Genomic DNA, 14,583 nt, shown 5'->3' on the forward strand with positions numbered 1-14,583 from the left:
CTAATATTGGATTGAATTACCCATCTCTGCTTTCCTGTCGTGTGCATGTAAGAACTGATAGAAGTCTAACATTAGCAGGGTTGAGAAGAGGAAGATGACAGACCCGTTTGAGGCTCTGAAAGACAAGTACATGCGTCCCAACCCGGGATTCCTGTTTCATCCTCAGGTAGGTTCCTGTCGGTGTTGTCATGGTTACATCAACTGGTTCTAAGGCCTGGGGGGGGGGGGTGCAGTATTCTGGGCTGGCCCAGGGGAGAGGGGGGGGGCAGGTTGCGGGGGGATTGCAGACTGATCCATGCTGGAGCTTGTTGGGGCTGTTCTAGACTATCTAAAGCAGATGTGGGGACTGGAAAGGGCACCCAGTGACATATCCTCACATGTGTCTGTCAATATAAAAATGATATGCTCTTAAAGATGTGCTTCTGGTCTCTGTGTGCCTGTAGTTAGTGTGTGTTGAAGTGCATGCGTTAATTCTGCCCTGGTAAGTGAAAACACCACTTTCTCAAGCCAGGCTTTTTAACTAGCCATAGATTGCAGGCCTGGTTTTTACTGGCTGTTTCAGCCTCCTGATTTATGTACCCTTTCCTCACTTGGTGAACCAGTTTTTTCCTTTAGCCTATCCTCCAGGCTGTCACACACAGCTTAATGAGGTGTCCTATCAACCTAAACAGTTACAGAGTTAAGGACATCTTTATTACTTTATGATGTCTGGACACACAAATCATTCCCAGAAACTCTGGCCAGGGGCCTTTTTTAAGAAGTCGGTCACCCCGTCCCAGCCTAACTTCCACCCCTCCTTGGCCATGTGCGTCCAATCAAAAGCTGTTGATTCATGCACTTCCTGATTCTGATGACTCTTTTCCTTCTGTCCTGCCCCTTAGTTCCGTATGCCAGACCAGAGGACCTGGGTAAGTCCTGACAAACGTCTTCCTCCACCCCAAACTTCTCAGCATGTATCTGACCAACCAATCACTTCTCAGCATGTATCTGACCAACCAATCATCACTTCTCAGCATGTATCTGACCAACCAATCACTTCTCAGCATGTATCTGACCAACCAATCACTTCTCACATCTACATGTTAAGAAGTACTGTTACAAATTGTTGTGTATATAAAATATAATCCTCATATAGTAAATTGTTGTGTTTAAACAATATTAACAATCTGCTTGAGTTTGCAAACAAAACTCTTTGAGGTTTTCGGTCGGTGTTTATTTGCACTGGTGATGATGGGACTTTTTACGGGGTTTCCCCACATAGCAACTCTGCACATCTAACACTGACTGGAGGCCCGCTTGTTTGGACAGCAAAGCTAGCCTGCTAAAATGGGCACAGAGGTGGGGGGTGGGGGTGGTGGGGGTTCTGCATCAGCGAGAGGGTAACAGTCTCCGAGGGACGTGGAGAGGGCGGGGAGTGGGCATGGGGAGGGGGGAGGAACTCCCCCAGACATCTGGTTTCTGATAAGATCAACAATTGAGAATGCATCTCACTAATTAAGCTGCTCTCAGCACCACTGACATCTGACGCTAGCCAATCAACAGAGGCCCCTCAGAGACACTACAGCAACAAGCAAGTTCAACGACACACAGGAGGGCAGCAGGGGAACCGGAGGGTGGGTGGGTGTCTGGCTGCGGGGTGGGGGGGCGAGAGAATCTCAGCGGGGCTAAAATGTGCAGCTATTCATCTAGCTGTCCCGCTTCCAGACATCTCACACTCTGTGTCCTGTCAGACCGAATCAATATCTGACGAGGCAGATATTGAGGCTGTCTCTGATTCTGTCTCTGCCTCTCCCTCCGGCCCGGAGCAGGCAGACACACGAGACACTTAGCAGAAGGTGAAGGAGTGTGAGTTAGTTTGACAGAGAGGAGGAGACAGGGTGGGCCATGTCCAGCAGCTCCGCAGCTGAACAGTCTTATCTCAGAGACTCACTGTGTTGGACAGCTGAACAGTCTTATCTCAGAGACTCACTGTGTTGGACAGCTGAACAGTCTTATCTCAGAGACTCACTGTGTTGGACAGCTGAACAGTCTTATCTCAGAGACTCACTGTGTTGGACAGCTGAACAGTCTTATCTCAGAGACTCACTGTTTTGGACAGCTTTAGGACCACTAATGCTACCTAGAATTACGGCCTCTTATGGAGCTATGGAAAACGTAGCCACCCTGTTGCCGTAACGATCCTTATGAAATACATTCCGAAGAATTGGATTTCTACCCCACTCAGCTGCCCCCCCACCCTTACGGAGCATTGGCATATTCATTATTAAACTTCACATCCTCTTACCCAGTCAGAATGCAGGAACTGCGATACGAACCTTACACTGGGCCTTTGGTCCTCGTAGGCCAATCAAATTATGTGGTTGTTGTCATTCATCAGTCAACACGCTCTCTCTCGCTCTCTCTTTCAATCTCTCTTTCTCTCTTTTTCTCTCTCATTTTCTCTCTCTCTCTTTCTATGTCTCTCTCTTTCTCTCTCTCCCTCCTCCAATTCTCTTTTCCCTCCCTCCTCCTGTCTGTTTCTCTGCCCGTGTCAGACTGACAGGGGGTGGAACAGTGAGATGAAATGTCAGGCCAGGAGCAGGGCCGTGGATCACTAGTGATTTGTAGCCTTATTGAAATAAGAATAAGGAACACACTGGAAATGCAATACACGCAAAATAATGCAAATGTGCGGCCCCTTAAAAACAGCCTCCATAGTGATGAGCTGACATGCCCTGGCCCCCCCCCCCCCCCCCCCCCGCCCCAGCCCCCCGCCCCCCCAGGCCGCTCCCGTCCCTCCCCACCCAGCACAGCCATATCATTATTACCCGTGTCTGGCCCTTGATCAGTAACGTCAACATCCTTCATATTGACAAATGTGCTGTCTGCCTACATTCTCTACACAATGGTTTACAGCCCAGCAATGGACATGAATCACTCGTCTGCCCCACGCAAACACACACCCACACACAGTCACACCCCCCCAACACACACTCACACCCCCCCAACACACACCCACACACACTCACACCCCCCACAACACACACTCACACCCCCCCAACACACACCCACACACAGTCACACCCCCCACAACACACACTCACACCCCCCCAACACACACCCACACACACTCACACCCCCCCAACACACACACATACACACACCCCCCCAACACACACCCACACACACTCTCACCCCCCCAACACACCCACACACACTCACCCCCCCCAACACACACTCACACAACACAAATCAAAAGTATACATATTCTCCCTCAAATTTGCACAGTGCTGACGGTTAATTTGGCTGCACACACGCATACACACACACACTCTCTCACACACACATGCACACACACGCTCTCTCACACATACATGCACACACACGAGCATCCATGCACACATCAAACATCTTTGAAAAGCAAATGTTACTCATAATTAGTAGATTATGTTATCCCTTTCCTTTTGTGTGTGTGTGCTGGTGTGTGTGTGTGTGTGTGTGTGTGTGTGTGTGTGTGTGTGTGTGTGTGTGTGTGTGTGTGTGTGTGTGTGTGTGTGTGTGTGTGTGTGTGTGTGTGTGTGTGTGTGTGTGTGTGTGTGTGTGTAAGGGACTGCTTTGCCTTGTTTGGTGGAACATTGTGAAAAATATAATAAGCATGACATAATTTCACTCATTGATGAAAAACAATAACCCAATGACCAAAATATCTGATATATTAGGAACAAAAAACAATATTTTATCTACTAAGTTATGGTTGGTAATAATCCTCAAAAGAAAAGTGACCATTCATATTTTGGGATTTTGATTAGAAGTGTTGACCAAAATAATATATTTACAATCATATTGGGGAGATTTTCAATGGAAGACAATATGAGAAAAAAAATGAATGGTGGAAAAACATAATTATGGATGTGTAGGACTGGAGCAAAAGGAGCGAGCGGGACATCTTTGCAGAACAAAATAGTTTTATATATCATTTATAGGTCTTGATTAGCTACATAAAAATGCCAAAAACATTTAAGGCATAAGTGAAACCCTTCAATTGAGTTTGGAGCAAAATAGGCATAAGTACATTTTTAGTTTTTTTTATTATCTTTGGAAATGTAATTTTCTTGAAGCCTAATTTCAATGAAAGTTTAGATTCCTTAAATGTTGTTTTTAATTAAATAATTACAATCAATCAAAAGTTCTTTTTTGCTCAGCTGTAAAATTAAAAAAATGTCACTTACGTCCCTTTTGCTCTAAGCCCTGTCATGACTTTCAGTCCTGCTCTACAGAACCTCTAACCAAGGTCTCTCTCTGTCTCTCTCTGTCTGTCTCTCTCTCTCTGTCTCTCTCTCTTTGTCTCTCTCTTTGTCTCTCTCTCTCTCTGTCTCTCTCTATGTCTCTCTCTATGTCTCTCTCTATGTCTCTCTCTATGTCTCTCTCTCTCTCTCTCTGTCTCTATGTCTCTCTCTCTCTCTCCACAGATGTCAGCCATTGAGAACATGGCTGAGAAGCTGGAGACGTTCGGTTCCCTGAAGCCAGAGTCAGGTGACCTCCTGCGCTCGGTCCCCTCCATGTTTGACTTCAGAGCTCCGACGAACGCCCTCCCGGAAACGTTGCTGCGCAAGGGCAAGGAGCGCTACACCTGCAGGTAACCATGGTGACGCACATCCCATCTCCCATATCTGTCCGTCTCCTACAGCGGTAACGCTGGTCGGGGTAGAGTTATTCCTGATTAACAGATTCAGATTTGTGCTTTCGGACCCCGACAGGGCTTTGATCTGGCGCTGTGTGTGTGTGAGCGTTTGTGTGGGGGGGGGTGTGTTTGGGGGGGGTGTGTGTGTGTGAGTGTGTGCGTGGGAGCTGTACACTAAGCTCTGTGGTTTATTACACACTGATTAATGACATATGTTAATCCCAAACAGAGAGAGATCAGCAGATGGAAGTATTAGATGAGTGGGTATGGTCTTGGTGTCTGTGCTGTGTAAAGCCGGAGAAACAGCATCCTTGCATGTCTTCTCTCCTCTAGGTACTGTGGCAAAATATTCCCTCGCTCCGCCAACTTGACCCGCCATCTCCGGACACACACAGGAGAGCAGCCATACAGGTGAGACACACACACTCTCAGCTGTTTGTACACACACACTCACCTGTCAGTACACACTCACCTGCTGGAACATACACAACTATGATCACCCTGTTTCCCTGAAAGAGTATGAGGACAGCAATGTTAGCATTCACCCTTGGGTGCCAGGATAAACAAATAGCTATAAGTCTTGCTGGATAATTGTGTGTGTGTGTGTGTGCGTGTGTGTTGATGTGTGAGTGTGTGTTATCATGGCTGAGCATACCCTGCCTTATAAGGAGGCCTCAGGGCTGTGGGATGTCTGAACCCAAGTCTGGCTGACAGGAGTACACCTCCTCCCCCTGCCACCCCCTCCCCCTGCCACCTCCTCCCCCTGCCACCCCCGCCCCCTGCCACCTCCTCCCCCTGCCACCCCCTCCCCCTGCCACCTCCTCCCCCTGCCACCCCCGCCCCCTGCCACCTCCTCCCCCTGCCACTTCCTCCCCCTGCCACCCCCTCCCCCTGCCACCTCCTCCCCCTGCCACCTCCTCCCCCTGCCACCCCCTGCCACCTCCTCCCCCTGCCACCCCCTCCCCCTGCCACCTCCTCCCCCTGCCACCCCCTCCCCCTGCCACCTCCTCCCACTCTGTCTCAGCCTGTGAACACACACAATGCAGAATGGAAAGCTTTTCATTCGGACATCAGGTCATTGATGAATGTCCGTGTCAAACCTACACACTGACTAACCAAGTCTCTCAGAGAACACATGCGCTCCACCAAACGAGCTTGGTGGGAAACGCACATGTACTAACACGTGTGTGCGCGGTGAGTTCTTCCAGAGAGCTCTCATCTGTCTCGGGCTGTTCTCCAGCCTGGAGGATGTTCTCCAGCCTGGAGGATGTTCTCCAGCCTGGTGGATGTTCTCCAGCCTGGTGGATGTTCTCCAGCCTGGTGGATGTTCTCCAGCCTGGTGGATGTTCTCCAGCCTGGTGGATGTAATAATAGTTATAATACAATAAAGTCATTTGCCTGAAGAAATATGGTTGCTGGAGAGAGAGCAGGGGTGTGTTTGGATGGAGGTATGGAGAGGTGATGTAGGTGATGAGAAACATAGTCAGTTGTCCAGATCCTGGTGGGAGGCAGAAGGATGACATCAACCCCAACCCCAGCCTCAACCCCAGCCTCAACCCCAGCTCCAGCCTCAACCCCAGCCTCAACCCCAGCCTCAACCCCAGCCCCAGCCTCAACCCCAACCCCAGCCTCAACCCCAGCCTCAACCCCAGCCCCAGCCTCAACCCCAGCCTCAACCCCAACCTCAACCCCAGCCTCAACCCCAACCCCAGCCTCAACCCCAGCCCCAGCCTCAACCCCAGCCTCAACCCCAACCCCAGCCCCAGCTGCAGACCTAATCCCACAAGCATCCCAGCTTCAGTGAAGCCAGCTGACCACAGGGGAGGCAGTTAGAGCCCTCAGCTGCCCCATTGTGACTCCACTACACTGCTGGAACGGCTTTCAAGATTGGCTGTTTATTGCAGTTTTTAGCAAGATAACTGGTGTTCCTAAGGGACGACCAATCAAGCCAGTTAATTTCCAGCAAAAGAAAAGATGTAATCATCTTGTATAATTTTGCATGAAGAAACTTGGCTTCGGCTCTGATTTCGGGGGGTGAAAAACGCATTAGCTGCATGCTTATTTTGTGAGAAAAGAATGTGATTTTTGTTGTGCTGGCTTGAGATAAGAGACAGTGCCGTTTCACCTTCCACAAGCTCATTTGTCTTGTGTGAGAAAGGGGAAACTTTTGTCTGTAAAAGCTTGTGTTGGCGTGTGCGTTTCCCTATGAGAATGTGAGAACCATGTGAGTACCATGTGAGAACCATGTGAGAACCATGTGAGAACCATGTGAGAACCATGTGAGAACCATGTGAGAACCATGTGAGAACCATGTTCAGCCACTGTGATGAATACTGAGAGCACACCTGTGTTCCTCTCCGCAGGTGTAAATACTGTGACCGCTCCTTCAGCATCTCCTCCAACCTGCAACGACACATCCGCAACATCCACAACAAGGAGAAGCCCTTCAAGTGCCACCTGTGTGACCGCTGTTTTGGCCAGCAGACCAACCTGGACCGCCACCTGAAGAAGCATGAGAACGGTAACGTCTCAGGTGAACCACAGCTCCGCCACACGACCGCTACACGACCGCCACACGTCCGCTGATTCAACCACACCAGCAGCTACCGCAGAGCACTCACTCAATCTGAAACGCAACTGTAAAGTCTCGAGCTATACGATTTTGAATTTAATTTGCTTATTGCTAGAGCATTTATGTACCTGCAGAAGCAAATTGAATAAATCTGTCTATGGCTCTGGGACAACAAATTATATTCCATATTTTCTCTGACTGAATTGCTTTTACAGCAGAAACCAAGACTGTTAGTCTGAGAGACTGTGCTGCTAAGACTGAAATAGTTCTGGAGACCAGTGACATGTGGCTAGCAGCCAGTCATAAACTGGACGTCTCGAATTAATCAAAAATAATTTACTACAGTAGCTCTGTAAATGACACTCCTCTCCCTATGTGAAGCCTGTGTGGTCAGCTCTCTGGTCTTGTCTGAGAGGATCTCACAGTGACGGATATTGTTGTAAAGTTCAATTCACTGTAAGTCCCAATGTGGAGTCCTGATTGAGGTGTGTGTGTGTGTGTGTCCAGGCACCGCTATGTCCTCCCCTCGCTCTGAGCTGGACAGTAGCAGTGCTATACTAGACGACAAGGAAGACTCCTACTTCAATGAAATACGAAACTTTATCGGCAACACAGGCCAGAGCCAGGCATCTCCTGACCATTCTGAGGAAGGGTAAGTGTCATGGGTGTGGGTGTTTATTATTGTATGTGTGTGTGAATGTATGTCGGTCTTTGTGTGTGAACGACTTCAGCAGAACAGCCTGAACAGACATGGGACTAGTCTGTCTGTTTCTTCAGCAGTCATTCAGAGCTGTGGGGTAAACAGGGAGATGATTATAGGCAAACACCAGTTGACACGGCCTTGCTTGACCCCACGAGACCCCTGCTGCTCTACAGTCCGAAGACTTTATTAATTACAATGTTGCCCAGGGGGGTTCTGGGTAAAACATGATCATAACTGACATTCTGGATAATTACAACATTTGGAAACGTGCAGGGGCTCATTTTAACTGTTGACTTTTGGCCATGCATGTGCAAAGATATCTTTGTGCATACAATTATCTTTCATGATTATGCAAATAAATTCCTGAAACTTGAAGGAGAGTTTAAAGCGAGCTAGTGGAGCAAGAAGGTTGGTGGGTTTATTTATATCTGTCTTGGAGTGATCAGGGAGAGATTGGGGAGAAGATAGAGATCTCCCAGTCTGGGTCGGTCTGGAGGACATGAAGTGTAGACAGTAGAGAGAGAGAAGAGAGAGACACAGGGAGACAGAGAGAGAGAGAGACAGAGAGAGAGAGAGAGAGAGAGAGAGAGGGAGACAGACAGACAGACAGACAGAGAGAAGAGAGAGAGAGAGAGAAGAGAGAGAGAGGGAGAAGAGCGAGAAGAGAGAGGGAGAAAGGGAGAGAGAGAGGGAGAAAGGGAGAGAGAGAGACTTGCAGATGTGAGCAGGCCACATCTGGACCCAACATGTCTGCCTACAGGAAGAGGGTAGAAGTCCGAGGTCAAGAGGTCAGCTCATGTTTCCTTTCAAAGTGCTGTGCTCCTGACTACTTATGATAGATACTTTATCCCCAGCAAATTACCACGTTTGAAAGCGTAATTAGCGAATCTGTTTTCTCAATCATAGAGCTTGCTCTTTTTCTCCCAGAGCTTGTCCCCTTGTGTAGACCTGCAGTCTGGACACTGCACCCCAAGTGTACAGGCTGCCTAGTGCTCCTCCTCCACCAGGGGGCACTGCTTTTTAGAAACTCTCAAAAACTCAGTAAAACATCTTCTGAAATACTTCTGTTGTATCTGAATCTACATCCGTACAGTGTACATTCTGCACTGTGCACAAATATAGACTTCAATCATTTCCCCTATTTTCTGCCACAGTTGTTCAGTTTGTGAGCCGCTTTTTAAAACGCATCACATCCTGTTTGTAAGAATGTTCTCATCTCTGAGGGGAGTTTGGTTATAATATGTTCTGTTCTTTTCATAATTCATCTTCATGTCTCTCTTTCTGTTTCTTTCTCTCTGTCTCTCTGTCAATCTTTTACTTTCTTTCCCTCTTCTGCTTTCTGGACTCTTTGTGCAGAAATTGCATTTTTGTGAGCTGACGAAAGACATCCCTGAGTGTAATTAGTGAATCAGTCTAAATGTGGTTCCAGATGATTTACCAAATGGTTGTTTCCTGTGGCGCAGAGGCAGTGGGCAGATTAAGACACAGAGAGTTTGGATAGCTGGCCTTCTCTCCGTAGGGACTGGGAAATGGGCTGGTTGGCAACGCTCTCATAACTCTCCCACCAAATGGGGCTGTCAGCTAAATATTTTGCCTATTAGATGAATACGAGATAGTAGGAAAATAAACAGGCAGGGAGGCAGAGCGGCCCAGCTAAGTGGCGGACCGATCCAGTACCCAAAGGGGCCTCCCTGCCTCCCCTCCCTGCCTCCCTGCCTCCCTGCCTCCCCTCCCTGCCTCTATGACACAATGAATGTAGATCTTTCTCCTCTCTTCCTTCTCTCTGTCTCTTTCTTTCTCTCTCTCTCTTTTTCTCACTCGCTCTCCGTATCTCTCATCCAGTCCGTTTCACAATATCTCTTACGTTTCCCATCTATCACTTTCTCTCTCTCTTTCCTCCCTCATAGTTAGAGAATTAGCGAATGATGCACCTTGTGTGCAGCGTGTGGTTGAAGTGTGCGATGGTGCAGGGGGCTGGACTGCATGAAGAGTGTGCTTTTGAGTGGTGAGGTTGATGTGTGGTGAGGTTGATGTGTGGTGAGGTTGTAGTGTGGTTGATGTGTGGTGAGGTTGTAGTGTGGTGAGGTTGTAGTGTAGTGAGGTTGTAGTGTGGTTGATGTGTGGTGATGTTGTAGTGTGGTGAGGTTGTAGTGTGGTGAGGTTGTAGTGTGGTTGATGTGTGGTGAGGTTGTAGTGTGGTGAGGTTGTAGTGTGGTGAGGTTGTAGTGTGGTTGATGTGTGGTGAGGTTGTAGTGTGGTGAGGTTGATGTGTGGTGTGGTTGTAGTGTGGTTGATGTGTGGTGAGGTTGTAGTGTGGTGAGGTTGTAGTGCGGTGAGGTTGATGTGTGGTGTGGTTGTAGTGCGGTATGGTTCATGTGTGGTGAGGTTGTAGTGCGGTATGGTTCATGTGTGGTGAGGTTGTAGTGCGGTATGGTTCATGTGTGGTGAGGTTGTAGTGTGGTATGGTTCATGTGTGGTGAGGTTGTAGTGTGGTATGGTTCATGTGTGGTGAGGTTGTAATGTGGTATGGTTCATGTGTGGTGAGGTTGTAGTGTGGTATGGTTCATGTGTGGTGAGGTTGTAGTGTGGTGAGGTTGATGTGTGGTGAGGTTGTAGTGTGGTGAGGTTGTAGTGCGGTATGGTTCATGTGTGGTGAGGTTGTAGTGTGGTATGGTTCATGTGTGGTGAGGTTGTAGTGTGGTATGGTTCATGTGTGGTGAGGTTGTAGTGTGGTATGGTTCATGTGTGGTGAGGTTGTAGTGTGGTATGGTTCATGTGTGGTGAGGTTGTAGTGTGGTATGGTTCATGTGTGGTGAGGTTGTAGTGTGGTATGGTTCATGTGTGGTGAGGTTGTAGTGTGGTATGGTTCATGTGTGGTGAGGTTGTAGTGTGGTGAGGTTGTAGTGCGGTGAGGTTGTAGTGTGGTGAGGTTGATGTGTGGTGAGGTTGTAGTGCGGTGAGGTTGTAGTGCGGTGAGGTTGTAGTGTGGTGTGGTTGATGTGTGGTGAGGTTGTAGTGCGGTATGGTTCATGTGTGGTGTGGTTGTAGTGTGGTGTGGTTCATGTGTGGTGAGGTTGTAGTGCGGTGAGGTTGTAGTGTGGTGAGGTTGATGTGTGGTGAGGTTGTAGTGTGGTATGGTTCATGTGTGGTGTCTGTCCTTCCCAGGTTGAATGGGGAGGAGAAGCCCCTCCAGGCTACCCGGGGGTCCCGCGACCCAGAGGATGGGGAGGAGCTTGTTGGCCCCGACGATGAGGAAGACGAGGAGCACAGTGATTCTGCCGGGAAACCGGGAGATGAAACACTTCCCTGTAACCATGACGATGACGACGTTGTGCAAGACGACATCGACTTCGAGGGAGCGGATGATGTGGACCTGAGCTGCAAACCGTCTCCACGGAGGTGAGCGGACCCTCATGAGGCCCTGGGTCTGAACACCCTCATGAGGCCCTGGGTCGGAGGGAAACGCCATGTCCATTCCTCTGTCTGAAAGTTGAAAGTTGTGTAGGCAGACTTGGCTAGTGGTCGTGCGGCGTGCTAACGTGCTAACATGCTAACGTGCTAACGCCTGCTTCTCCCTCGTCCACAGCAGGTATGAGGAGGATGATCAGAGTGGATACTCAGCGCTCGATCACATCCGCCAGCTCTCTGACATGCATAAGATGGAGGAGAGCGAGTTCAGTGATGGTGACGCAGCCTCCTTCAGCTCCTCTAGTCTGGTGGAGACCATCAAACAGCCCCTGTACAGGAAGTCCAAGTCCCAGGTAACACATGCTGTGTGTACATGTGTGTGTGCGTGGGTGTACCTGTCTGTGTGTGTGTGTGTGTACCTTTCTGTGTGTGTGTGTGTGTGTGTGTGTGTGTGTACCTGTCTGTGTGTGTGTGTACCTGTGTGTGTGTGTGTGTGTGTGTACCTGTCTGTGAGTGTGTGTACCTGTCTGTGAGTGTGTGTACCTGTGTGTGTGTGTGTGTGTGTGTGTGTGTGTGTGTGTGTGTGTGTGTGTGTGTGTGTGTGTGTGTGTACCTGTGTGTGTGTGTGTGTGTGTGTGTGTGTGTGTGTCTGTGTGTGTGTGTACCTGTCTGTGAGTGTGTGTACCTGTGTGTGTGTGTGTGTACCTGTGTGTGTACGTGTGTGTACCTGTGTGTGTGTGTGTGTGTGTGTGTGTGTTGTGGTCTAACCCCTCTCCCCTCCATCCCTCCAGGCCTACGCCATGATGCTCTCCCTGGCTGACAAGGATGCGCTCCACCCGGCCTCTCACTCCCCCGCCAGCATGTGGCACAGCCTAGCCCGTGCTGCCGCAGAGTCCAGCGCCATCCAGTCCCTCAGCCATGTATGATAGCCCCCCTCTGACCCCGACCTATGGCACTGGGAGCCCCCTGGGCCGGCAGCAGGGTCTGTGGAGCCTGGCTCATCAGAGACTGCTGAGCAGAACGCCTTACTTGCTGGCAGGGTCGCCCCAGACCCGCGCCGCCCAAACAGCCCACCACCGCTACATCCGGTTACCCTCGTTAATATTGACAATGATGATAGTGATGATAATAATGACAATAATAATGCTGAATAATAATAGCTGTATTTATTCCGTTTGAGTTTCTATGTTTTGCACAGCAAAGGCAGCTGTTGGACAGGGGGGATGGAGGTTAACCACATGCTTACGTGTCTGAAGCGTCTGTTATCCAATAGGAAGAGCCGAGCCCACTAGACGTGTGTTAGGGTTGTATTTGAACACCTTATTCAGAGTGCCCCACCGTTTCCTTAACCTTGCCCCCTCCTCATCGTGACCTCCCGGAGCCCCCCGGAGAAGCAAAGCTGGCCCTAGAGATAGTATACTTTGCGAAGATGTTTGGAAAGGTGGGGTTGAATTGCAGTCGGTGGTTCACATGAAAGTTCCTCCTGAGCTTCAGACACAAGGGCATTCACTACATCACCACGGTTACAGTCTCTAAAGATCTAAAAGAAAGGAAATAGTTTAAAAAACAGTGACCAGACCAGCCTTCTACATTGTCTGTTATTTTGCCGAGGTGCTTGTGTCTGCACAATCCAAGCACTGCACACAAGACTGTCAACTGCTCTCCATCCTGCCCACCTGTGCATCTGTGAAAAGATATAAATAGATTGTCTTTTTAGTGGAAGAAAACCACGTTTTTTTTACTGAGTAGCAAGTACTGAGATGTATTGTCGTTCTTTAAACCCCCACAAAGCCTCTCCCTCTTTAGCCCAAACTCACAGTAGTCAGCCGATCATACCACTACATAGCCTAAATGGTAGTTGTTAGCGACTCCATCTTTGTGTGTCTTTCATTTTTTTTAGACAATCATGATTCTTTTTTTTTTTCTTTTTTTTATGTCGGTGTTGTTGTTGTTGCTGTTGTACGTTGAGAATTGTATTTATTTCTTGGCAAACTGTAGTTTGTTTACTGAATAGTACTGCTCTCCCCTCTGTACAGAGGACTTCCACGGAGCTCGATCCAGAGTTCTGTGGGGTTTGTAGAATATGTCTGAGTGCCGGATAGTATTAAACACCATTCTCTCTTATTCTTCTAATGAAACAGGTCCATGCATAGATATTAACTCGTTTTTTGTATGAAAATGAACTGATTCAAATGTAAGAAAATGAAAAATCCTTATAAAGAATGATCAAATAAAAATGGCATCATTTCTTCATTAAAGCATGATTGGTCTGATTAGATCTATGTCTGACGTTTTTTACGGTTGTCTGCAAGCTTGTGTGATGTTGAGTCCATGTTAATCCCTTGTGCCAGACCTATAAGAAATAACAGATTATATACGTTGATCCATTTTGAGGGACCAGATTGTTGTTTTTTGTCGTCTTTGTTTTGTTTATAATCCGTTTTAAAAAGTAATCAGCAAGTTGAGGTACTTTGTTTATGCTTTCTACAATGTAACTGTAATGCATTTCAATTCAATACTGTGGGAGGAGCAACTAAGAAATAAAGGACTACAAAGTACTTCTGCTCTATTAATGTCCCTACAGTCTCTGTGGCTTCTGCTCTATTAATGTCCCTACAGTCTCTGTGGCTTCTGCTCTATTAATGTCCCTACAGTCTCTGTGGCTTCTGCTCTATTAATGTCCCTACAGTCTCTGAGGCTTCTGCTCTATTAATGTCCCTACAGTCTCTGAGGCTTCTGCTCTATTAATGTCCCTACAGTCTCTGTGGCTTCTGCTCTATTAATGTCCCTACAGTCTCTGTGGCTTCTGCTCTATTAATGTCCCTACAGTCTCTGAGGCTTCTGCTCTATTAATGTCCCTACAGTCTCTGAGGCTTCTGCTCTATTAATGTCCCTACAGTCTCTGTGGCTTCTGCTCTATTAATGTCCCTACAGTCTCTGAGGCTTCTGCTCTATTAATGTCCCTACAGTCTCTGTGGCTTCTGCTCTATTAATGTCCCTACAAGTCTCTGAGGCTTCTGCTCTATTAATGTCCCTACAGTCTCTGAGGGCCTTCTGCTCTATTAATGTCCCTACAGTCTCTGAGGCTTCTGCTCTATTAATGTCCCTACAGTCTCTGAGGCTTTCGCTTCCTCTGTCAATCTACAGCTCTAGTGCGTTCTCTCTCGTCTCCCGCCTTGTTGCTTTACTACATTTCCTCTGTCTCCCTCTCTCCTCTGTCTCTCTCTCTGTCTCTCTCTC

The 14,583-nt window shown here is 48.3% G+C and overlaps 2 protein-coding genes across 3 annotated transcripts in view; one reads left to right on the top strand and one right to left on the bottom strand.

Moving 5' to 3' along the window:
- The window catches only part of LOC136951560 (histone-lysine N-methyltransferase MECOM-like), an 18,807-nt gene extending 4,920 nt beyond the window's left edge, over positions 1–13,887 (top strand). For both annotated transcript variants that reach the window (XM_067246024.1, XM_067246026.1), the window contains exons 5-13: positions 79–166; positions 882–908; positions 4,449–4,615; positions 4,994–5,071; positions 7,024–7,193; positions 7,740–7,884; positions 11,101–11,334; positions 11,522–11,696; positions 12,135–13,887. In XM_067246024.1, the coding sequence (XP_067102125.1) occupies positions 79–166; positions 882–908; positions 4,449–4,615; positions 4,994–5,071; positions 7,024–7,193; positions 7,740–7,884; positions 11,101–11,334; positions 11,522–11,696; positions 12,135–12,269 (1,219 nt within the window). In that variant the 3' untranslated portion in view covers positions 12,270–13,887. The remainder of the gene's footprint in view (positions 1–78; positions 167–881; positions 909–4,448; positions 4,616–4,993; positions 5,072–7,023; positions 7,194–7,739; positions 7,885–11,100; positions 11,335–11,521; positions 11,697–12,134) is intronic.
- Positions 1–14,583, bottom strand: part of egfem1 (EGF-like and EMI domain containing 1) — a 78,801-nt gene that overhangs the window by 44,543 nt on the left and 19,675 nt on the right.

The sequence above is a fragment of the Osmerus mordax genome, chromosome 11, assembly GCF_038355195.1.
Source record: "Osmerus mordax isolate fOsmMor3 chromosome 11, fOsmMor3.pri, whole genome shotgun sequence".
Taxonomy (NCBI): domain Eukaryota; kingdom Metazoa; phylum Chordata; class Actinopteri; order Osmeriformes; family Osmeridae; genus Osmerus; species Osmerus mordax.